Source organism: Dendrobates tinctorius, unplaced genomic scaffold, assembly GCF_039654945.1.
Source record: "Dendrobates tinctorius isolate UK_male_01 unplaced genomic scaffold, ASM3965494v1 ptg000099l, whole genome shotgun sequence".
NCBI classification, from domain to species: domain Eukaryota; kingdom Metazoa; phylum Chordata; class Amphibia; order Anura; family Dendrobatidae; genus Dendrobates; species Dendrobates tinctorius.
The window spans coordinates 10,351,178-10,376,143 of record NW_027361767.1 but is presented as its reverse complement, the minus strand read 5'-3'; the positions used below and the strand labels follow the sequence as shown (position 1 = coordinate 10,376,143).

Genomic DNA, 24,966 nt, shown 5'->3' with positions numbered 1-24,966 from the left:
TAGGTAAGGGGTTAATGTCCGGTTTTGTGTTTTCTCATTTTAATTCCTGAACATCATTACAGTCCGGCTAATGGAGCTGGAGGAAGTGAAATTTCAGTCATTTCCTCAGCGCTTTGAGTATTGCTGCTGTCTCCAGTGCTACATGAAGGCGCTAAACCAGATGTTGTACCATTAGACACCACTAGAGGCAGCGCAACGTATGTATATTTATTGTATATTACTGTAATTGAACTGTATAGTAAATCCATTGTAAGCTCCCGCTGAAATTAGAAAAATGGAGCTCACATAATCATTGATCCTAAGAAATGAGTACAACTAGCTGAGGATTATCCCCTGCTCATGTAGGCTAGCACATCAAATATTTGGACACATATACTTGACAACTTTTTATTTTTCTTTCTCGAGAGCTATACATTGATGTTAATGCTGGATGAATTAATACATTATTAATTTATACATTTTCAATATATACATATATATACATAAATGTACAGCATTTTATTCCCACTGTGGGATCTGTAATGGTATGAAACTACATAGACACATAAGAACTGTATGGTCAGGTCCTTAGGATGGGATCGAGCAGTATGTTGCCTTGTTTGCACGCACCTGCCTGTTCTCTGTCGAGAATAACACCGACTTCGGTAGAATAATGCTACACTTGTCCCCAGACGCGATGATTAAATACGTCACAAGAGACACATAATTGGCCCTAATTGATGACAATAATTATAGTGTGGTACTGATGATAGGGTTGCACCTATAAAGAAGGCTTTACTTGGCACAGTTTGTCCTGGTTTCAACAAGTTTGCCCATATCATTCACCAAAACGCTGGCTGTTGTAAGTCAAGATCTCTGCAAAGATGGCAAATCGTTCAAGTTTGGAAGCAATTGTTTTTCTCCAAAAAAAGTAACAAAACAAAACTCATGAAATGATTAAGTCTTTTTATATGGGCTGATTTCGACCTGTTAACGAGCGCTGATGGGCTGTATACAAGTTGATAGACACTGGTTTACATATGCCAGTGAAAACTATGATAATTCTGTGTCCATACAGCATCATATCAGCAGCACCTCATTTACATGAGGAGTGGTGTTCCCTACAACAAAGATTTTTATGGCGGAATAAACCAATCCCCTTTTATAAAAATTTTGTTAGTCGGGTGATTGATGTCATGTTTACATGTGCCAATTGTCAGCTTTCAACCTTTTTTCCAGAGGCCTACTTTAATGACCAGCTTTGTGAAAAGCAGTCATCAATACATGGCTCATATGTAAAGAAATAAACTCAATGGCAGAAACAATATGTTCGCCCTTTTTCATATTTCATTCCCGGCAAAGCTTCATATCATTCTATGCCCCTTTCCTGAGATAGAAAGCCATGGAGGTTGACTGTCCTCCATTGTTACTCTTTAGCTATGCGAGAAAAGTGGCAAAACTCAGTGTTTCATGCAAGGTACCTGTGGAAAGCCTTACCAAACCCATTGAAAAAATTTCCAGACCAGTCGAGTTATCGATCCCCATCTATGGCCAACATGGCGTTTGTAACATGCAGATTGCTCACGGGTTGCGATCAGCTTTTGTACTGATTATAAAGTTGAACGATAATTACGTAAACTCGATACCATACAGCAAACTTGTGCCTATTTCACTGAAACCTATCGTCCATTCTCTTGATTTCAAAGGAATAGATTTTTCGTCAATACCTTTCAATATATTTTATATTTTCCTGTTCATGTTGGAAGGGATATAAAGGAGGGGGCAGATAGTTCCCTTTTTACATGGTTTTTGACCATGACTTGTCTCAGTACTTTTTAGTGGCCACTAGAGACTTGATTGGCGTGGGAGTCCTATTTCCAGAAGACATTGTTGTCTCCAAACCCTCCTGCTTGTGGGAGGACTTTTCAGATTTGCTCGTGCTTCTTTCAATGACTGGAAAGAATCCAAATCTCCCTCTGGTTTCTCCATCCTCGTTGACAAAGCAGAAGAAGCAGACCAACCTGAGAATGGCTCTTCTAATGTCCCTGCTGGTCAATGTGTAGATGATTGGATTTAGAAGAGAATTTATCATGGCCAGTCCAAGAAAATAATCTGCTTTAAGAAGGACAGGGCATGCATTGACCTCACATGACACATCAAAGAGAAGGAGGATGAAAAGAGGAAGCCAACAGCCAATGAAGGTTCCTACCACAATAGTAACAGTCTTTAACAGAGCCATATATTTTTGGGACTTTTTCAGTGCTCCCTTTCGCAGAGTGCCCAGCCTTTGACTATTCAGCTTAACAATCCTATATATGCGTAGATAGAGGACCACGATGGAGATAAGGATGGCCAGAAAGATGGTAATGCAAAACAATATATAATCCTTGGAATAAAGGGGTAGGATTGTAGAGCAGGAAGGAAGATTTCTGATACAGTTCCATCCCAGTATTGGAAGAACCCCCAACAAGATTGAAAGAAGCCAACTTACTCCTACAAGTAAGGCCATCCGTCCCTGTTTGTCTCCACTGTAGAGTTTCATACGAACCATGGTGATGTGACGTTCTATGGCAATAGCAAGGAGGCTGAAGATCGAAGCAGTCAATGTAACAAAGACACCACCCTCCCTAACAAACCACATAACAGGGGTGAGTCGGAGTGTGTTGGCCCCCGACAACACAATATTAACCATGTAGGCTACTCCAGCCAGAAGGTCTGACAAAGTCAAATTGCCAAGGAGGTAGAACATAGGTGAATGAAACTTCTTGTTGCGCCATAGAGCCAAAAGTACAATGAGGTTCTCCAGAACGATGAGGACGCATACCACCAAAAAGACCACAGCCTCGGCTTTTAGTCCACCCTTATATCTACTAGTGCTCAGCTTCCCCGTGTAGTTGTAATGAAGAGCAATGACGCTGTTGTTTTGGTATTCTCTGTACAAACGGCTCAAGTGATAATGATGTGTTACACCATCCATGGTCGACGGTTGATCTTCTCAAAGCTCTCCAAAGTTTGGAACTTTGGCTGAACCTCAACTATAGCAAGGTCGTGTCCAAGCCATGTATGGTCAGCAACATCCAGGAAGATATAATCCCAGCACAAATTATTGTTAGTTTGCATTCAAACCCCCATGTACTGCGACTCAGCCAACGCTTCATCAAGAAGACCGAGTCGATTTGTGTTGCTGCATTTCAGCATGGTCTCCACAGTGTGTCAGTGTTCCTTCACTTAATTCACGTACCATCCACAAATGACGATGTAACCTAGAGGGAGAAAAAAGAAAAACATAAAGTTAGCTATTAAGCAAAGAAAAAAGGAATGTAATAAAACCTTCTGCAACAGCTATTGATTGACTTCCTCAGAAAGGAACATGGGGTCTGGAAATTTGAGCATTTAGGGTGTGTTCCCACACAACACAGCAAATTTTCCTTTGTAGAATCTCTTGTGAAAAATCCACTGTCTTTTACGACACCACCATAGTGCATAAAATTTAGGATCAGCCAAGAATGAACAGATGGAATGATACGAGAAATAGCGACAATTCATATGGCAGACTAAACTGGCTGATCGAATTCATGATAAGACTGCAATGCTTTTGTGCTAATCGGCAAATAATCAGCCAATCATGCCATACACCGTACACTGCCCTGAGAAAATTTCAACATGATGGACCCACTGTGCTGGCATGCAGTAGTCTACTGCCAGCCATCGCGGATGATCACTCGAGTGTAATTTTGTAACGGTGGTCAACCAAAATACCTGAATATAGGAATTCCGAGCCAACAGAGATTCTCATCCAATTCCACAAGACTAACGCCAGAAACTATGATTTCTGATTTGAAGAGTTCACACTGTAATATAAAGATTGCTCCCATGTAAAAGAGAGAATAACGGTAGAGGATGGAAAGTCTGACCTTTTTGGATTTGGGATATGATCTTCCAGCTGCAGCGAGCTCCACTCTGCTTTGTACTTTCTTTTGTGTTAAATTCTAGACTTCCTACTTTTTGAGATCCACGAGGCTCAGCCCTTTGTTTTTACAGGCTCCTGTCTGACACTGATTCATTCTTTAGAGGAAAACTGCCAGATATTTAGACAACGCAAGCAACATTCAGATGATGGAGCATTTTTATTAGGGTAGCTAGCTGCTCCATGCAACATGCTTCCTATTATTCATGCTGATAGTTCTACTCTGAATAGTCCACACATTGTGGGTGAATGTCTGGAATCCCCCTTAGCTCGGCTGCACACTTTGTGGAATTGATATTGATTTTCTGCATCGTTTCCACATCAAAATACGCAGATGTTACAGAAAGAGAATTTCACCCTATGCACTGCAAAAGAGAAGACCACAATGAATTCCGCACAAAGGATTGACATGCTCAGGATTTTAAAATTCACAAGTCAAGTTATATGCACGAAAACTTCCGCAATGTGTAGATGAGATTTTTCAAATCTCAGTAACTTAGCCGGTACTGTATTGCGCTGCGTTTTTTTTTTTTCACGAGGGAAAATCTGCAACAAATACACACTGTGCATTTACACTCAAACGTCCTGCAGGTCAGTGAGGGTCAGGATCTTCAAAAGGGCTGCTCACAAGCACTTCTGCAAAGGCATAGACTTCCTACTGTAAACCATGGACCTCTGTCTGTGTCCATGTGCTCAAGATGGCCCAGGAGGTCCCTTCCAACTCTACGATTCTATGATTCTAAGAAGCTGGAGTGAGCGCTTGGGAGTAGTTTTGAGCAAATCGGTGGGGCTCTCAGGATCCAGGACCTCCACCAAACTGCAGGCCGTTTATTGTCTGCAGCGTACTCATGAGATTTATTAAGCGCTGCTTTTGTAATACGCAGTAGATTTTCAGTGTGGAAAATGCCCCATGGGCACATACTCTTGGGACCACACATGCAGCAAATTTGCTTTTGAAATTTCTGTAAAAGTTGTATTCAACCACACAGACATTGAGATGAAACATTTCTGAAATCTCTGAGTTCCATCTTCACGTTTTGGTAATGCTGAATTGAAAATAAATATTACAACAACCCGGTCATAAAAATACAACTAAGATTACTAAGGGGTCCTGTTCTGTTTGTACAACTGGAGTTGTTCTCCATGTGTCTTGCCTTGCAACAGTTGTCATCCTGCGCAGTGAAGCTGGCATAACAAGGGGATTATAGTCCATGTTATTTCAACCTGTGGCGGCGTACAACCATTCATCGATCAGAAGCCTCCATGCAAATCCTACCGAAAGCAAAGAGAGGTCAAACATTCACCCATTCTCTTCGAGTTAAAGCCTTTCTGCCCCACATTGTTGAAGCTGGTGGAGACTTCTATCAGCCTTGATGTTCACCTTGGCCAAGTATGGATGAATAGCTGAAATCTACGTCTGGTGTCACTTATCTCCTAGAGAATGAATACAGTGCCATTTTGTGCTGACCCCCAAACATTAAGACATTGCCATGGATGTCAAAAGACAATACCATCGACATTAGATGGCAACTCGGTTCTCGGATCCTAAATCGGTGGCTTCCATGTCAGTGAAAAGGGGTGCAGTGCATACCTGGCACTAATGGGGGGACTGTGTGGCTCGAACTTCTATGTGAGACACTGTGTGACAAGCACTGATAAGGGTCAATGTTATGGGGGTCTTCATGAGGCTAAGTTTTTTTTTTTTTTTTTTTTTTTTTTAAGCATATTTGAGACTCCCGAAAAAAAGTGAGGACCTCCCAGGCTATGGGCTCTTGCATGTTACTATAACAGCTCGCACATAGCTACTTCCAAAGCTTGGCAAGTATGACATAACCCCTTAACACCCCAAAGCAACAATCCAATACCCCAAAACACATGAGCACTGAGCACCATGAGCGCTGATAAAAAATTAACGCATCATGATATTTCTTAGGTTCTGCCTATCTACCAATGTAAACTCTGCAGGAGCCCCGACTGCAATACATACTGTACATAGCGAGGCTTTTGCTAAAACTGCAGTGATTTTTCAGTACAGTTTAACCCTTTAGATGCCCCAGTCAATAGCGACAGTGGCATCTAAGTGGTTAGACAGAAGGAGAAGGCTCCCTCTTTCAGTCCATTGTTGTTCCATGAACTGGTCACGAGGTTGGCGAATGGGTGTCATGTCCATGACTGCCATTTTAGTCCTTGTATTAGATGGAAGCAAAGGCTGGCAAACATAATACATTGCATCAAAGTAGTATAACACAGTATTATATGCGCAATCAAGCTTATTTAAGGTCCCTAGTGGGAATCAAATAAAATGTAATTAGAATAAAATAAATATATAAAATAAAGAAAAAAAAATACTTTTCCCATTTATCATTCCTATATTATACAGATGTGTATAAAAAAAAATACATACGGTAATTGATATCGCCAAGTTCGTAACCAACTCCGCTATAAAAAAATGTCATGCTATATAGTCAGTATGGAAAACGCCAAGAAAACAAAATGCGGCTATTAGTGTTTTTCATTTGTACGCTGTTATGAATGGGTCACCGAGGAGAAAAAGGCAAAACATGCTATGCCCAGAAAAACCAGAGAGGTTGGTAACTATGCAGATTGCAGATCCCTGATCTTACCACACAACTAGCAGTAGCCGTGGAGCGTGCCTACGATGAACCTAGACGCCTCGTCACGGCCGGAGGACTACATAAGCCTAAAGCAAGAAAATGGAAAACTAACTGCCCCAGAGCAGACCCCCAAAGGAATAGACAGCCCCCACACATGTATTGATGGTGAAACAAGATGAAGGCACAAACACAGGCAGGAAAATAGGCTGAGCAAATGATGGGGCCCAAACTAACTAGACAGGAAAGGGAAGACACTGCAACCTGCAAAAAAACCCTACAAAAATAATGTCCAACACTTCTGATAGCAAAATTAACCCTGAAGTCACTAGACTTCTCCCACTATATCAGCACTCTGGAATATTCTGAGACAGAGCAAAAAGAGACCGAACTAGTAAGGGACAAAAAGCCAATTGGCAAAATACTGATAGAGTGGAAATTCAGCTCAGCCCCCAACCAGGGCTGGCAGACCACACAAAAAACTGAATAGACCAACAAAATCAAGTGTGAACATTAGCAAAAAAACTTAGCTTTAGATGACTGGAAAGAGCTGAAAACCAAGAGCTGACAAGCCAGAAGGAATCACCAGCAACTGAATAGGGCGTCAGCTGACTTAAATCCAATCTGAGAATCCTGAGATCCAATTGTCATTCTCAGGTGGCAGATTTCCACCGATCAAACCAGCTGCACCACCTCCTGACACCACCAGAGGGAGTCCAGAAGGGGAACCAGAGAATGAACTCCCAACAGTATGCCTTCCAATAAATGAAATAAAAAGCGATCCTTAAATCACAAATACCCTAAAATGAGACCAATATAAAGGTCAATTCACCCTGCTATAAACAAGGCCCTTAGAATATGGCAACAGAAAAGAATGATCTTTGTAAAAAAAAAATTTGATTTTATTACACTAAAGTAGGGGGAAAAAAAATCTGTATAAATTTGGCATTGCTGTAATTATACTGACCAGTAAAACAAAGTTACTCTACCATTTTTCCACATGAAGATTATAAAAAATAAATTGCTGCTCATTGGATTTGCAGAACACCTGGTGTTAATGTGGATCCCTGCCTGTTATAAAAAGTGAACACTCTTCAAAAGAGGGCCTGTCACCAGGTTAATATTGCCCAATTTTGCTCTTATTTTATTCCTACTATTCCCCTCGTTATTCTATTTTTTTTTTTTTTTTAATTGCCATACAATTCAAGAGATGTGGGCCTTTTTAGTTAATGCTTTTTTACTGTCTTTACAGGGGGAGTGACTCAGACTAATAGCGCAGAGTAGCCTAAAGACACGCCCCAGAGGATCCTGTGAGCCACACCCTCTTGGGAAATATCAAATTATAAATGAAAAGGCTCATATTTCTGGGATCAAATGGCAGATTTTTTGGGGAAAAAAAAATGAATACTCAGGGGAGCAACGTGAATAAAATAAGAGCAAAAACTTCCCCCTTTTGACCTGGTTAGAGGTCGCCTTTAAATGGGAGCATTGTGGACATCAGGCCAGAAAAAAGTGGAGCACACTTGGTCGAGAAAACGCTGTGTTGCTCTGCACACTATATTAATGATATGCAGTGAAAAATCTCTACGTACATTTTTCCTCGGGCCCCTTACTTCTGACTCAAGCTTTCATTAATGACCAGAACGAGTCGTCCTAACTTGTCTGATAAACTATACAAGCGGTAAATTGCAGATTCCCATCAGTCACTTTCTCGCTTGATTTGACAAACAACCCACAGGTTTGTTTTTTTTTTTTTGCCTCCAGCAATCGCTATCTGTCTTTCGAAGAAGCCTCCTTAGAACTTGGTGTGAAACTAGGCCTATAGTAAATCTTATAATAAAAAACCCCAGATAAAATCACTGTATGGTTCTTTAGACCAGAAAGTGAAGGTGAATCAGGGAGTGGAGACATCTAAAGCGCTCACCTAGGCAAAACAGGCAGACAACGTATACCTGACAGTAATAATTACCGCATACGATAAACTGCAACACGTCCCGTCATGTCACCTCCGGAGAACTCTCTCACGAGGTAGAGATGATCTGTTATTACAGTAGCATTCCCATGATCTGATCTTCTTGTCTTGTAGACATGTCTAAAACATCACATTGCTGTGGATCTCTACCGGTGTGTTAAAGTGGACCAAGGTCAAAAGTGGCCCCCTGATTTTGCTCCCCTGAGTATTTTACCTTTTTGTATTTTTTTAAATCCACCATACGCTTCCAGAGATACAGGCCTTTTCTTTTTAGCGCTAAGGTTTATGATCTTTGCCAATGGGGAGGTGCTCACAAGGTAACAATGCAGACACGCCCCCCGCAAGGATTCTATAAGCCACGCTCTCTTGACAAAGACCACTAAATAAAAAGGCCCATATCTCTGGAACCGTATGGAGGATTTTAAAAATGCTAAAACCGGAAAACTTAGGGGAACAGCGAGAATAATGGAGGATAAGATAACTGGAAACTTTTGACCTAGAGACAGGTCCTCTTTAAAGGAGCACACCTAGCATGCCCGCCTCTCAAATAGTAACTATCATTTCCCGGTGACGTGATCAGGATAGATGATGCCTCACAGAAATGTCTCCCCCCCCCCCCCCCCCCCCCTACATATCAAGTGTAGTACAAGCTACTGCACTGGAGCTGGCGTGCAGTACCACACACAGCCTGTGCACAGGTGTGGCGCTGTTATCTTGGAAAAAAGCAACCATGTTTCTATAATCCAGGACAATTATATATTACGTCTATCATGACATTTAGTACCAAACCTAGCGATATTGTGTCCAGCCATTTTCACCCATTAAGTGGCCTTTTATGGACACACTAGCTGAAGAGCCCGGTGTTGCCTGGGCATAGTAACCAACTGTGGTTAGTTATAACAAATTATAATGATTATATTGCACATAAAAAACATGCATCTAATCCTATCCTGTGTGATACTGACTGCTGAGCCGTGTATCTAATCCTATCCTGTGTGACACTGACTGCTGAGCTGTGTATCTAATCCTATCCTGTGTGATACTGCCTGCTGAGCCATGTGTCTAATCCTAACCTGTGATACTGACTGCTGAGCTGTGTATCTAATCCTATCCTGTGTGATACTGACTGCTGAGCCATGTGTCTAATCCTCACCTGTGTGTTACTGACTGCTGAGCCGTGCATCTAATCCTATCCTGTGTGATACTGGGCTCCCCCTGCAGTCTGTGTCAGAGGGTGGTCTGTGTTGGCACGGTAATAAATTGTGTTATTTCCAGCTTTACAGAAGGACGATAACACCATAGAAATAAGAATAATAGGCCTCAGTTACCCCAACTGTCTACAAAGAAAACTGTTGCTGATAGCGACCAATCACAGCTCGTTTTTCATCTTTTAAACAGCTCTGGGACAGCGTGGTGACTTTTGTGTTTCGTCTTTTATGTGGTGAGGTTGGTGTATGTGTGGTGAAATGTGTGCTGAGGGTGGTCTATGTGGTGAAGCACGTGGTAGTGTGTGGCGCATTTTGTGTGTGTTCATATCCCCGTGTGTGGTGAGTATCCCATGTCAGGGCCCCACCTTAGCAACTGTACGGTATATTCTCTTTGGCGCCATCGCTCTCATTCTTTACGTCCCCCTTGTTCACATCTGGCAGCTGTCAATTTGCCTCCAACACTTTTCCTTTCACTTTTCCCCATTATGTAGATAGGGCCAAAATTTTTCGGTGAATTGGAACGCGCGGGGTTAAAATTTCGCCTCACAACATAGCCTATGACGCTCTCGGGGTCCAGACGTGTGACTGTGCAAAATGTTGTGGCTGTAGCTGCGACGGTGCGAATGCCAATCCCAGACACACACACACACACACACACACACACACACACACACACACACACACACACACACACACCCATATTGAGCTTTATATATTAGATTAGGGATTTACATCCTGTTCCTTATATCATATACATTATTACGGGTCTGTGAACATGGACCTCCATAGATGTCCGCCTATGGGGGGCCACAATGCCCTTTGTAGCGTCTACTCTCCCATTTCCAATGCTCGTGACGAAACCGTTAACAGTCCGTTTTGCAGAATCCTCCCGCTGACCAGAACATAAAAAAGGGCACGGATTATGCAAATTTGCTTAATACTGGAGCATTCTTCATGTCATGCCAAAATATGAATGTAGGCGGAATCTATAATATAAAATAGGACTTGGTTTCTATATGTAAGTATGTGAATGTTTTCTAAGCTTTTGCATGACACGTGGTTGAATTTCGTGTTTGCACCCACCATATACCCCCCACCCTTTAAACCACAGCTTCTTAACATTCATTGTTTGAATTTCCCCGTCACTGCAGTATAACAAGGGCGCAAACCACAAATGTCACATATGGTTAGATTTATGGCGGGCCCAGAGGAGCTAGTTTCTCTCTACGAGTCATATTTCACTTTACCTCGCTAAGGTCAAATTTTCTATATATTCAGTCTCATAGCAAGAGTCAGTGATAAAAACATTAAAAAAAATTTATTTAAAAGGGGTTTTCTCCATACACACAGCCCCTTTAATCTGATTTTGCCAGGGATGCGTGGAAAATTGCCATTCAGATGAATTACATGGTCGGCTTGACTCCAATAAAGCTTCTGCTTTTGGGGTCGTTCTTCACGTCTTCCCATTATGGCTCATAGGGTGCGATAATAATGAGCAGGGCCCTCCCTTATAGGATTCATATGTGTGAGGCAAATGGAGAGGTGTTCTTGCTAAAGGCAATCCCACACCCAGACAAGCCCAATGCACTTGTTCCGTTTCACATAATCAATGTTGATATTTATTACGTGTCCTGAAGCCACGTATGATGCCTATAGGGAGACCCTCCCTTTAAATGCGCTGATAAAACTTCAGTGGGGTTCTATGGCCTTACGGTTCCTAAAGCTAACTGTATGTGATCTCACTACTAAGATCATCCAATATAGCCACCTACAAAGAATGGAGAGGTCTGTAATTTCAATCGTACCTACACTTCTACTGTCAGAGACGCAATCTAAAAATGAAAACAGAAAATCACATTGTATGATTTTTAAATAATTAAATCGCGTTTTATTGCATGAAATAAGTACTTGATCACCGACCAACCAGCAAGAATTCTGGCTCTCACAGCCCTCCTACTCTGCACTCATTACCTGTATTAATTACATCTGTTTGAACTTGTTACCTGTATAAAAGACACCTGTCCACACTTAATCACACTTCAGCCACTCCACCATGGCCAAGACCAAAGAGCTGTCTAAAAACGTCAGGGACAAAATTGTAGACATGCACAAAGCTGGGATGGGCTTCAGAACAAAAGACAAGCAGCTTGGTGAGAAGGCAACAACTGTTGGCACAATTATTAGAAAGTACAAAAAATGCAAGATGACTGTCCAGTGTCAGTCTTCCTCGGTCTGAGGATCCATGCAGGATCTCTCCTCATGGGGAAAGGATGATTCTGAGAAAGGTCAGGAATCAGCCCAGAACTACATGGGAGGACCTGGTCAATGACCTGAAGAGAGCTGGGACCACATTCTCAAACATTACTGTTAGTAACACTACGCCATCATGGATTAAAATCCTGCAGGCATGCAAGGTCTCCATGATCACCCAACACATGTCAAGGCCTGTTTGAAGTTTGCCAATGACCATCTAGATGATCCAGAGTAGGGATGGGAGAAGGTCATGTGGTCAGATGAGTCCAAAATAGAACTTTTTGGTATCGACTCCACTCACTGGAGGAAGAAGGATGAGTACAATCCCAAGAACACCATCCCAACTGTGAAGCATGATGGGGGAAACATAGTTTGGGGGTGCTTTTCTGCAAAGGGGACATGACGACTGTATTGAAGGGAGGATGGATGGTGTGATATATCACAAGAGTTCGCCCAACAACCTCCTTCCCTCCATAAGAGCATTAAAGATGGGTCAAGGTTGGGTCTTCCAGCATGACAAAGACCCGAAATGCAGTCAGGGCAATTAAGAAGAGGCTCCGTAAGAAGCATTTCAAGGTCCTGGAGTGGCCTAGCCAGATTCCAGACCTGAACCCAATAGAAAATCTTTGGAAGAAGCTGAAACTCAATGGTGCTCAGCGACAGCCGGAAACCTGAAAGATCTGGAGAAGATCTGTATGAAGGAGTGGGCCAAAATCCCTGCTGCAGTGCGTGCAAACCTGGTCAAGAACTACAGGAAACATCTGACCTCTGTAATTGCAAAGGTTTCTGTACCAAATATTAAGTTTTGTTTTTCTATTGTATGAAATACTTATTTTAATTTATGTTTTAGATTCTGTCTCTCACAGTTGATGTGTACCTACTATAAAAATTACAGATCTCTCCATTATTTGTAGCTGGGAAAACTTGCAAAATCGGCAATGAATCAAATACTTATTTTCCCCACTGTAGCTACAACATCTGCAACATTTCACAAAAATAAAGATCTCAGAACCCGGGAACTTGCAAATTGTTTGTGTACCTCAATATGTATACATAGGGTTAATGGGAATGTTGTTTTCTTGGCAATAGTAAGAATTAAACAAGTCAGTGTCCATCACTCATCACTTCCGCTTTTTAGTTATTTTACTGTAGAAACAATAACACACAGGAAAAGGAAATCCAAAGTCTTCCTTCTGACCCTAAAAGACCCTGATCATTATCAGTGTGATTATTATCAGTATATACAGTGCCTTGAAAAAGTATTCATACCCCGTGAACTTTTCCACATTTTTTTCACATTAAACTGACAAACTTCAATGTATTTTATTAAGATTTTATGTGAGACCAACACAGAGTAGCAAGTATCTGTGAAGGGTAAAAGAAATGATACATGCTTTTCTAAATATTTGAAAAATATAAATCTGAAAATTGTGATTTTGTATTCAGCTCCCTTGAGTCAATACTTTTGTAGGAACATCTTTCAATGCAAATATTGCAGCAAGTCTTCTGGGGTCTATCTGTACCAGCTTAACACATTTAGAGGCTGAAATTTTGCCCATTCCTTGCACAGTCGCTCTCATCTTGTCACAGTTTCTCAATGGGATCTAGGTCTGGACGGTGACCGTGCTGTTCACACACGTAACATAGTTATTAAGGTTGAAGGGAGACTTTAAGTCCATCTAGTTCAACCCATATCCTGTCCTAACTTGCCCTAACATGTTGAACCAGAGGAAGGCAAAAAAAACCCATGTGGCAAACAGTAAGCTTCACATTGGGGAAAAAAATTCCTTCCCGACTCCACATACGGCAATCAGACTAGCTCCCTGGATCAACGCAATATTAAGGAAACTAGTGTATATACCCTGCAAGGTCATTAATAAATATGTTAAAAAGAAGCGGGCCCAAAACTGACCCCTGTGGTACCCCACTGCTAACCGTGACCCAGTCTGAGTATGCTCCATTAATAACCACCCTTTGTGGTTATTAATATGAATATGCTTTCATCTAAATCATCCATTGTAGCTCTGGCAGTAGTTGTCCTGCTAGAAGGTGAACCTACGCCCCTGTCTAAAGTTTTTTGCAACCTCTAACAGGTTTTCCTCACCGTGTTTAGCTCCATCGTCCCATCAACGCTGACCAGCTTCCCTGCCCCTGCTGAAGAAAAACTTCCCCAAAACACGATACTGCCACCACCATGTATGACAGTGGGGATGGTGTTTTCAGGGTGAATGTTCGTTTTCCACCACATATAGCATTTTGCATTTAGCTCAAAAATTTCTACTTTGGTCTCATCTGACCAGAGCACCTTCTTCTACATGCTCGCTGTGGCCCCTACATGGCTGTTTGCAAATTGCAAACAGGACTTCTTTATGGTTTAGTTTTAAAAATGTCTTTCTTCTTGCCACTCTTCCATAAAGGCCAGATTTTTGGAGTTTATCACTAATGGTTGTCCTGTGAACAGATTCTCCTACCTGAGCTGTGGATCTCTGCAGCTCCTTCGGAGTCACCATTGGCCTTTTTGCTGCTTCTCTAATTACTGCTCTTCTTGCTTGGTATATAAGTTTAGGTGGACATGTTTTGGTAGGTTTGAAGTTTTGCCATATTCCATCCATTTTTGGATGATGGAGTGAACAGTGCTCTGTGAGATGTTCAGAGCTTGGGCTAGTTTTTTTTTTTATAACCTAACCCTGCTTTACTCTTCTCCACAACTTTATCCTTGACCTGTCTGGTGTGTTCCTTGGTTTTCATGATGCTTTTTTAATCCCAAATGTTCTCTAACAAACCTCTGAGGCCTTCAAAGGACAGTTCTAGTTATACTGAGAATAAATTACACCCTGGTGAACTCAATTTACAAATTATGTGACTTCTGGAAGGCAATTGGTCTCTCAGGATTTTATTTGGGGTATCAGACTACAGGGGGGATGAATACCAATGCCCGTCAGTTTTTATTATATTTTATTTTTAAAATATTTAGAAAAACCTGTATCATTTCCTTTATATTTCACAAATACTTTGTGTTGGCATATCACTTAAAATCCCAATAAAATACATTGGGGGTGTAACGTGAAAAAATGTGGAAATGTTCACGGTTATGAATACTTATCAAGGCACTGTATATATTCTATCATTATCCAGTGCAGTGTGTGGAGTGTGATCCTGCTAGTTGGTCCTGTTTTTGGTTTATTACACAGAGTTGTTTTCTGGGAACTGTAGATTTCCTGATACGTGCCAGGCATTTGTTATTTCCCACGAAGCTGTAACGTTTATCTCCTGCTATTTATACAGGGATCTCCTCTTCACATCCCTGCATAAAAGTGAAAAACAACACAGCTTTCCCCTGCAGACAGACAATAGACGGTGGAGTCTGCGAGATATGGAGAAGTCTGACAATCTGAGTACCCAAAAATTAAGGTTGTGTGACATCAGGGAGCAAAACCAGAAAGATGCAGCGTGAGCGCCTCCGTGCCATGCAGGATCTATACCGTCCTGTAATGCTATGCTGCCAACTTGCATGAATTCCCCTTTGCTACCTGCAGGTGTCAGTATTACCCACGATTATTGAACCCAAATATCTGACAAACCTTTACATTCTTTTCCCTAATACTGTCCACCTTTTGTGATATGAGACTTATCCCTCAGTTTGCTCTACCTGACCCCAATTCACTATTACACGACGCTCCAGTGTGTTACACTGTGCAGATACGCATACAATTAATACTTCCAATAGTGAAAATGCTCGCCAGGAGGCTTATATCCTGGCCCCTGTATTGTCCTAGCTTTGTCTGAGTACTTGCCTGGTACTTCTTTCATCGCCCTCCAGGAGGCAGAATATCCTGGTCCCTGTACCTTGTCTTGTACTGTCTCTGTCTGAACTCTGTCTTACCTCTGTGTCTGTCAGTCTCCTTGTCTGTGGTTCCTTTCCCTGCTGTGTCTTTCCCTGTGTCCTCCCTATCTGTTCCTTGCACTCATGCAAGCTCTGCCTACCTTGCACTCTTGCAAGCTCCACCTACCTTGTACTCTTGCAAGCTCTGCCTACCTTGCACTCTTGTAAGCTCTGCCTACCTTGCACTCTTGCAAGCTCCGCCTACCTTGCACTCTTGCAAGCTCCGCCTACTCCGCACTCTTGCAAGCTCCGCCTACTCCGCACTCTTGCAAGCTCCGCCTAATCCGCACTCCTGCTTTTGTCATATTCCACTCTCTACTATCTCACCTCCTATTTGAATAGGACCCTACCTGTTCCTCCATATTCCATTCCTTCCAGCCAGTACCCGCTCCTGCTGTGTGAACAGGACCCTACCTGTTCCTTCGCACACCACACCTACCTGCCCTGTGTCTCAAGCCGTGCCAGCCTGCCCTGTGTCTCAAGCCGTGCCTGCCTGCCTTGTGTCTCAGCCTGCTTGTCACTCGCACCTGTCCAGGTGTCCTGTTCCCGAGTGGGATCAGCAGCCACAGCCAGACACCACCCTGGAGTGGCACCCGGCAGCTACCTGCCGCACAAGCCTGACCTCACCATCAGAGGCTCCAGCAAAGACCGAGGTAGCTGCCGTAGTCACGCCCCTTCCAGGGTAGTCTGGTTTGTGGCACAGTGGGGCCACAACCCCCGGCTCGCGCCAATCAGCCTAGGCGTGAGCGTGACACAGTCCTTCAGCTTTTATAACACAGGCAGCCAGCGTGGGGGTGGGTGGAGTGGCAGTACAGCAGAGCTGCCAGCACTGTAAGAGGAAAACTGCTGCTGCAAATGTGTTTCTAATGAGACAAAGCTCACTTCTGCTGTACCGTGTTAACGCTGATCTCACTGCAGAGCTGTGTGATTTATGAGAGCAGACTGTCGATCGCCCCATGTCATTTACAATAGACTCTGGAGGCAGATTCTCGGAAAGATCTATGACCAGTTCATATATGGTGGTATTATTAGGTAGGTTAGGGTGGTATTATTTGGTAGTATAGGATGGTATTGTTTGGTATTATATGGTAGTATTATTATTTGGTGGTATTATTTGGTAGTATTGGGTGGTATTGTTTGGTAGAGTATGGTAGTATTATTTGGTACTACAGTCATATGTAAAAGTTTGGACACCCCTATTAATGTTAACCTTTTTTCTTTATAACAATTTTGGTTTTTGCAACAGGTATTTCAGTTTCATATATCTAATAACTGATGGACTCAGTTATATTTCTGGATTCAAATGAGGTTTATTGTACTAACAGAAAATGTGCAATCTGCATTTAAACAAAATTTGACCGGTGCAAAAGTATGGGCACCCTTATCATTTTCTTGATTTGAACACTCCTAACTACTTTTTACTGACTTCCTGAAGCACTAAATTGGTTTTGTAACCTCATTGAGCTTTGAACTTCATAGCCAGGTGTATCAAATCATGAGAAAAGGTATTTAAGGTGGCCACTTGCAAGTAGTTCTCCTATTTGATTCTCCTATGAAGAGTGGCATCATGGGCTCCTCAAAACAACTCTCAAATGATCTGAAAACAAAGATTATTCAACATAGCTTTTCAGGGGAAGGATACAAAAAGTTGTCTCAGAGATTTATCCTGTCAGTTTCCACTGTGAGGAACATAGTAAGGAAATGGAAGAACACAGGTACAGTTCTTGTTAAGCCCAGAAGTGGCAGGCCAAGAAAAATATCAGAAAGGCAGAGAAGAAGAATGGTGAGAACAGTCAAGGACAATCCACAGACCACCTCCAAAGACCTGCAGCATCATCTTGCTGCAGATGGTGTCACTGTGCATCGGTCAACAATGCAGCGCATGCATAACGCCTTTTTGTATGACCAAACAACTCAATCTTTGTTTCATCAGTCCACAGGACCTTCTTCCAAAATGTAACTGGCTTGTCCAAATGTGCTTTTGCATACCTCAGGCGACTCTGTTTGTGGCGTGCTTGCAGAAACGCTTCTTTCGCATCACTCTCCCATACAGCTTCTCCTTGTGCAAAGTGCGCTGTATTGTTGACCGATGCACAGTGACACCATCTGCAGCAAGATGATGCTGCCGGTCTTTGGAGGTGGTCTGTGGATTGTCCTTGACTGTTCTCAGCATTCTTCTTCTCTGCCTTTCTGATATTTTTCTTGGCCTGCCACTTCTGGGCTTAACAAGAACTGTACCTGTGTTCTTCCATTTCCTTACTATGTTCCTCACAGTGGAAACTGACAGGTTAAATCTCTGAGACAACTTTTTGTATCCTTCCCCTGAAAAGCTATGTTGAATAATCTTTGTTTTCAGATCATTTGAGAGTTGTTTTGAGGAGCCCATGATGCCACTCTTCATAGGAGAATCAAATAGGAGAACTACTTGCAAGTGGCCACTTTAAATACCTTTTCTCATTATTTGATACACCTGGCTATGAAGTTCAAAGCTCAATGAGGTTACAAAACCAATTTAGTGCTTCAGGAAGTCAGTAAAAAGTAGTTAGGAGTGTTCAAATCAAGAAAATGATAAGGGTGCCCATACTTTTGCACCGGTCAAATTTTGTTTAAATGCAGATTGCACATTTTCTGTTAGTACAATAAACCTCATTTGAATCCAGAAATATAACTGAGTCCATCAGTTATTAGATATATGAAACTGAAATACCTGTTGCAAAAACCAAAATTGTTATAAAGAAAAAAGGTTAATATTAATAGGGGTGCCCAAACTTTTACATATGACTGTATATGGTGGTATTATTTAGTAGTATAGGGTGATATTGTTTGGTAGTATATGGTAGGGTGATAGTGTTTGGTACTATATGGTAGTATTTGGTAGTATAGGGTGGTATTGTTTGGTAGTATATGGTAGTATTATTTGGTAATAAATAATAATAATAATAATAATCTTTATTTTTATATAGCGCTAACATATTCCACAGCGCTTTACAGTTTGCACACATTTTCATCACTGTCCCCGATGGGGCTCACAATCTAAATTCCCTATCTTTGGAGTGTCGGAGGAAACCGGAGAACCCGGAGGAAACCCACGCAAACACGGGGAGAACATACAAACTCCTTGCAGATGTTGTCCTTGGTGGGATTCGAACCCAGGACCCCAGCTAACCACTGAGCCACCGTGCTGCCCTAGTAGTAGTATATGATAGTGTAGGGTGATGGTGTTTGGTACTATATGGTAGTATTGTTTGGTAGTATGTGATAGTGTAGGGTGATAGTGTTTGGTACTATATGGTAGTATTGTTTGGTAGTATGTGATAGTGTAGGGTGATAGTGTTTGGTACTATATGGTAGTATTGTTTGGTAGTATTGGTAGTGTAGGGTGAAATTGTTTGGTTGTATAGAGTGCTATTATCACATAATGGTTATATTGCTCCATATTTTACTATCTTATAATATTATTTGTCCATTATATGGCGGTATTAATTGATATTAAAACATCTCTGGCACTAGGAGTTATTATATAACGCTGCCATTATTATTTACCATTATTATGGAACAGCATTTCATTGTGATCTGCCGCCACATATTACTATATCCTACTATGATTTGGGAACTAATGATGGTTTGTTTTTACCGTGCGTTTGTACAGGGTAAAAATATCGGCGTTTTACCGTTCCAGCAAAGTGAATGAGATTCCTGAAGTCTCGTGCACACGTTGCCTATTTCTTCTTGCGGATTTGAACCATCAAAGCATTTTCTTTAAACCTGCACCATGTCGTTGCTTTCAGCGTTTTTCCTTATTCAAATTAATAGTAAAAACGAATCTAAACTGCACATAAAATGTTTCCCAGCGAGTTTCTTGTCAAAACTCAATTTTTTGGTGCAGAAAAATCTGCTGCAAATGTTCATCATGTGCCCGTACTCTACGGTTGTTTAGTATTATGTAATACTATTATTTGGGCACTGTATGCTGGTATTATTTCATACTGTATCAAGCTATAATTTGTATAAATTGGGCACAATAATATATTATTAAATGGTATATCAGGGACTTTCTAAAAAAAAAAAAAAATGTACCTAAGCACTACCGGGCAGGAAACTGGAACTTATCTGCCTGCTGTGTCCGGCACCGTTCTTTCCCAGCACAGAGCGGCCATGGACCGCTCCTGCAAGGGAATTAGCTGCTTCTGCTTCAATTACCTGCCTGTTAGTGCTTAGGTACATTTTCTGGTTTTTTTGTAAAGTCCCAAATATACCCTTTAACCATTTTTTGCATTGTGGTACTATTTGACTTACATCGTGGTATTATTTGGCATTATATTGTAGTATTTATTTGGCACTATATGGTGATATTATTTAGCATTATACAATGGTATTATTTGGCACTGTATGGTGGTATTTGGTACTATATGATGGTATTATTTTGCACTATACGGTGGTATTATTTGGCACTGTATGGTGGTATTTGCCTCTATTTGATGGTATTATTTGGTACTATATGGTGGTATTATTTGGCTCTATTTGATGGTATTATTTGGCACTGTATGGTGATATTATTTGGCTCTATTTGATGGTATTATTTGGTACTATATGATGGTATTATTTGGCACCGTATGGTGGTATTATTTGGCTCTATTTGATGGTATTATTTGGTACTATATGATGGTATTATTTGGCACCGTATGGTGGTATTATTTGGCTCTATTTGATGGTATTATTTGGTACTATATGGTGATATTATTTAGCACTATATGGTGGTATTATTTGGCACTGTATGGTGGTATTTGGCTCTATTTGATGATATTATTTGGCACTGTATGGTGGTATTTGGTACTATATGATAGTATTATTTGGCTCTATTTGAAGGTATTATTTGGTACTATATGATGGTATTATTTGGCACTATATGGTGATATTATTTAGCACTACATGGTGGTATTATTTGGCACTGTATGGTGGTATAATTTGGCTCTATTTGATGGTATCATTTGGTACTATATGGTGGTATTTGGCACTATATGGTGGTATTATTTGGCTCTATTTGATGGTATTATTTGGTACTATATGATGGTATTATTTAGCACTATATGGTGGTGTTATTTGGCTCTATTTGTTGGTATTATTTGGCTCTATTTGATGGTATTATTTAGCACTATGTGGTGGTCTTATTTGGCTCTATTTGATGGTATTATTTGGTACTATATGGTGATATTATTTAGCACTATATGGTGGTATTATTTGGCACTGTATGGTGGTATTATTTAGCACTATATGGTGGTATTATTTGGCACTGTATGGTGGTATTATTTGGCTCTATTTGATGGTATTATTTGGTACTATATGGTGATATTATTCAGCACTGTATGATGGTATTTGGCACTATATGGTATTATTTAGCACTACATGGTGGTATTATTTGGCACTGTATGGTGGTATTATTTGGCTCTATTTGATGGTATTATTTGGTACTATATGGTGATATTATTTAGCACTATATGGTGGTATTATTTGGCACTATATGGTGGTATTATTTAGCACTATATGGTGGTATTATTTGGCACTGTATGGTGGTATTATTTGGCTCTATTTGATGTTATTATTTGGTACTATATGGTGATATTATTCAGCACTGTATGATGGTATTTGGCACTATATGGTATTATTTAGCACTACATGGTGGTATTATTTGGCTCTATTTGATGGTATTATTTGGTACTATATGGTGATATTATTTAGCACTATATGGTGGTATTATTTGGCCCTATTTGATGGTATTATTTGGCTCTATTTGATGGTATTATTTGGTACTATATGGTGATATTATTTAGCACTATATGGTGGTATTATTTGGTACTATTTGATGGTATTATTTGGCTCTATTTGATGGTATTATTTAGCACTATATGGTGGTATTATTTGGCTCTATTTGATGGTATTATTTGGTACTATATGGTGATATTATTCAGCACTGTATGATGGTATTTGGCACTATATGGTATTATTTAGCACTACATGGTGGTATTATTTGGCACTGTATGGTGGTATTATTTGGCTCTATTTGATGGTATTATTTGGTACTATATGGTGATATTATTTAGCACTATATGGTGGTATTATTTGGCACAGTATGGTGGTATTTGGCTCTATTTGATGGTATTATTTGGCACTGTATGGTGGTATTCGGTACTATATGATGGTATTATTTGGTTATATTTGATGGTATTATTTGGTACTATATGATGGTATTATTTGGCACTATATGGTGATATTATTTAGCAATACATGGTGGTATTATTTGACACTGTATGGTGGTATTATTTGGCTCTATTTGATGGCATTATTTGGTACAATATGGTGGTATTATTTGGCTCTATTTGATGGTATTATTTGGTACTATTTGATGTTATTATTTGGCTCTATTTGATGGTATTATTTAGCACTATATGGTGGTATTACTTGGCTCTAGATGGTAGTATTACTTGGCACTATAGAGACATACAGCACATGGATGTCATCAGTGTGTTACAGTCTATGTAATGTCTGTGATTGACACTGTCGTGGATGGGAGAAGATTTGTAATGGTAAAATCTGAAGTCTGTACAGCGCGGTGGGATATGATGGTGCTATATAAGGAAGTAAAATAAACACAGACAGAACACTGATGAAAATCCAATAACCCTAATAAAACCATTTTATGCGTAAGTGAAAAATCACTGAAATATAGTACGTTATTTCACAGTTTATAGCACTACTATTTGTCACTATATGGTGGTACTATTTGACTTACATCGTGGTATTATTTGGCATTATATTATGGTATTTATTAGACACTATATGATGGTATTATTAAGCTCTATATGGTAGCATTATTAAGCTCTATAAGGTGGTATTATTTAGCACTATATGGTGGTATTTGGCACTATATGATGGTATTATTAGGCACTATACGGTGGTATTATTAGGCACTATAGGGTGGTATTACTTGGCACTATGTGGTGGTATTATTTGGCACTGTATGGTGGTATTATTTGGCACTGTATGGTGATATTATTTGGCACTACATGATAGTATTATTTGGCACTGTATGGTGGTATTATTTGGCACTGTATGGTGATATTATTTGGCACTACATGATAGCATTATTTTGCACTATACGGGGGTATTACTTGGTTTTGTATAATTATAGTCCATAGTATTATGACAGTATTTCAGTTTTAGGAGGGGGTCACATAGACTTTGATCCTGCCCTGGTCAGCAAAAATGTGATTTTACCATTTAATGAGCCCTTTGGTCCCTGTAAACTATGATCCTATATGATAGAAACCGTTTCCTGACTGAGGTCAACATGGAAAATGTGCAAGAAAATAATAGGTTGATGGTAACTATTCTCCTGTATGCAGATTAGCAGCCAGTAGTGGGGGAGAGCTGGCTGGGGATGGTCATGGCACATATAGTGCTGGCACACACAGCCTCCAGCACACTGATTGCACATGAATGGCTCATTGAGCTCCTGTCCAGTGACCGGGCCTATAGAAATGGTAATCCACACACTGTACACAGCACCAACAGTTATGACCTGAGGCTCTGCTCACATGGATGTAGACACCGCACACCGCTGCCCATAATCACCCCAAATACAATGTACACAAAGGACGGAAACAGCAGTGCCCAGAGGGCAGGTGCCAGGGGAGGGCAAGTGCCAGGGGACCCCCACCCAGACCCTGAGCAGCAGCTCTGCACACACTGCATGTACAGAGCACGGGGCGGCGGAGCCCTGGGAAATCTGCCGCGTCTGTACAGGGGTTTAGACTTTGAAAGCTATTGATGTGAAATTATAGTAAATAATTCTGGTAACTTTCTATCTATCTATAGATCTGTTATTATTATTATTTATTTATTTATATAGCGCCATTGATTCCATGGTGCTGTAAATGAGAAGGGGTTACATACAAATTACAGATATCACTTACAGTAACTAAACTATCTATCTATCTATCTATCTATCTATCTATCTATCTATCTATCTATCTATCTATCCTCTCTGCTAAATAGAACAATACCTACCAGTGACATAACTGAATAGTAACCTCTTTGTTACGTCTTTATAAGATGCATATAATAAATAAGTGAATTAATGTTTCATTTCTCCCCATCTTTTCCTGTGAACAGAATGGAAACTTCTCTGGCTAATCTCTCTTTTGTGCCCAGCCAATGATGAGGTAATGGCCCCGAGCAACAAACATCCATCAAAATCTCCGTCCAGAGGTAAGAGGGCACCCGGCGCGCGGTGCGATCTCGCCCGCAGAGCTTGCACTCTATTCTCCGCAGGCTGTGCGCTATACTCCCCGGCACATCTGGAGTGAATCCTGCGCTGGACAGGACGGTGCAGCTCCTTCCTTGGGATAGCTGTCCTGCCTGCCATTAATGTTCACTGCAGGGTCTAAAGGAGGGATGGGGAGTGCAGAAAAGAGAAGAAATCCTGAAAAATCAAACTCCACTTACTGTGAACAGCAAAAGATCTGATGTCCAAGATTCCCAGAATGTCAGAGGAGCAGAGCAGAGACCCAAAGCCTGTGCCTGTAGAGGCAGCAGATGAGACTACTGAGCCCCCTCCTCTGTCCTGCCCATTCTCTAGACTTTAATATGAATATCCTGCCCCTCTGCCTTCCCCACAGCGATCCTACATACTGCACAAGTCTGTATCTGTTCCGCTTACACCCTACTATATGGCTGGATCTTCACTTTCTCCCGGTAGCTCGGTATCTCACCATCTGATTCTTGTAGAACATTTGCCCCCCCCCCCGTCAAAATTTTGTTAAAGTCCCCATAAGGCTAGGGCTATGTTCACATGCTGCAGTTTTGCAGCAGGTTTTTTTATGCCAAGTTTAAGCTGTTTACAAAAAGCAGGTTTTGCTTAGTTTTGCTGCTTCTTTTGCTTAGTTTTGCTGCTTCTTTTGCTTAGTTTTTGCTGCGTCTTTTGCTTAGTTTTGCTGCGTTTTTTTACTGCCTTTTTGTCAGGTTACATTTGTCTTTTGTGTGTGCTGATAATGTTTAATGCATTAATGATTCATCTTTCTCAAGTTTTGTCATCA

The 24,966-nt window shown here is 40.9% G+C and overlaps 1 protein-coding gene across 2 annotated transcripts; it reads right to left on the bottom strand.

Annotated features, from left to right (window-relative positions):
- Positions 1–373: 373 nt before the first annotated feature.
- Positions 374–24,482, bottom strand: S1PR5 (sphingosine-1-phosphate receptor 5). Of its 2 annotated transcripts, none has more exons than XM_073587570.1 (2): positions 24,377–24,482; positions 374–3,242 (listed from the first exon to the last, which is right to left on the bottom strand). In XM_073587570.1, the coding sequence occupies exon 2, from the start codon at positions 2,954–2,956 to the stop codon at positions 1,805–1,807; it is 1,152 nt and encodes a 383-aa protein (XP_073443671.1). In that variant the 5' UTR covers positions 2,957–3,242; positions 24,377–24,482; the 3' UTR covers positions 374–1,804. The 2 variants fall into 2 exon arrangements, with proteins under 2 accessions (XP_073443671.1, XP_073443672.1); XM_073587571.1 differs by lacking the exon at positions 24,377–24,482 and adding an exon at positions 3,894–3,972.
- Positions 24,483–24,966: the final 484 nt, after the last annotated feature.

Coding starts and splice junctions, on each gene's coding strand:
- S1PR5 (XM_073587570.1), bottom strand. CDS start 2,956: ATGGATGGTGTAACACATCATTATCACTTGAGCCGTTTGTACAGAGAA.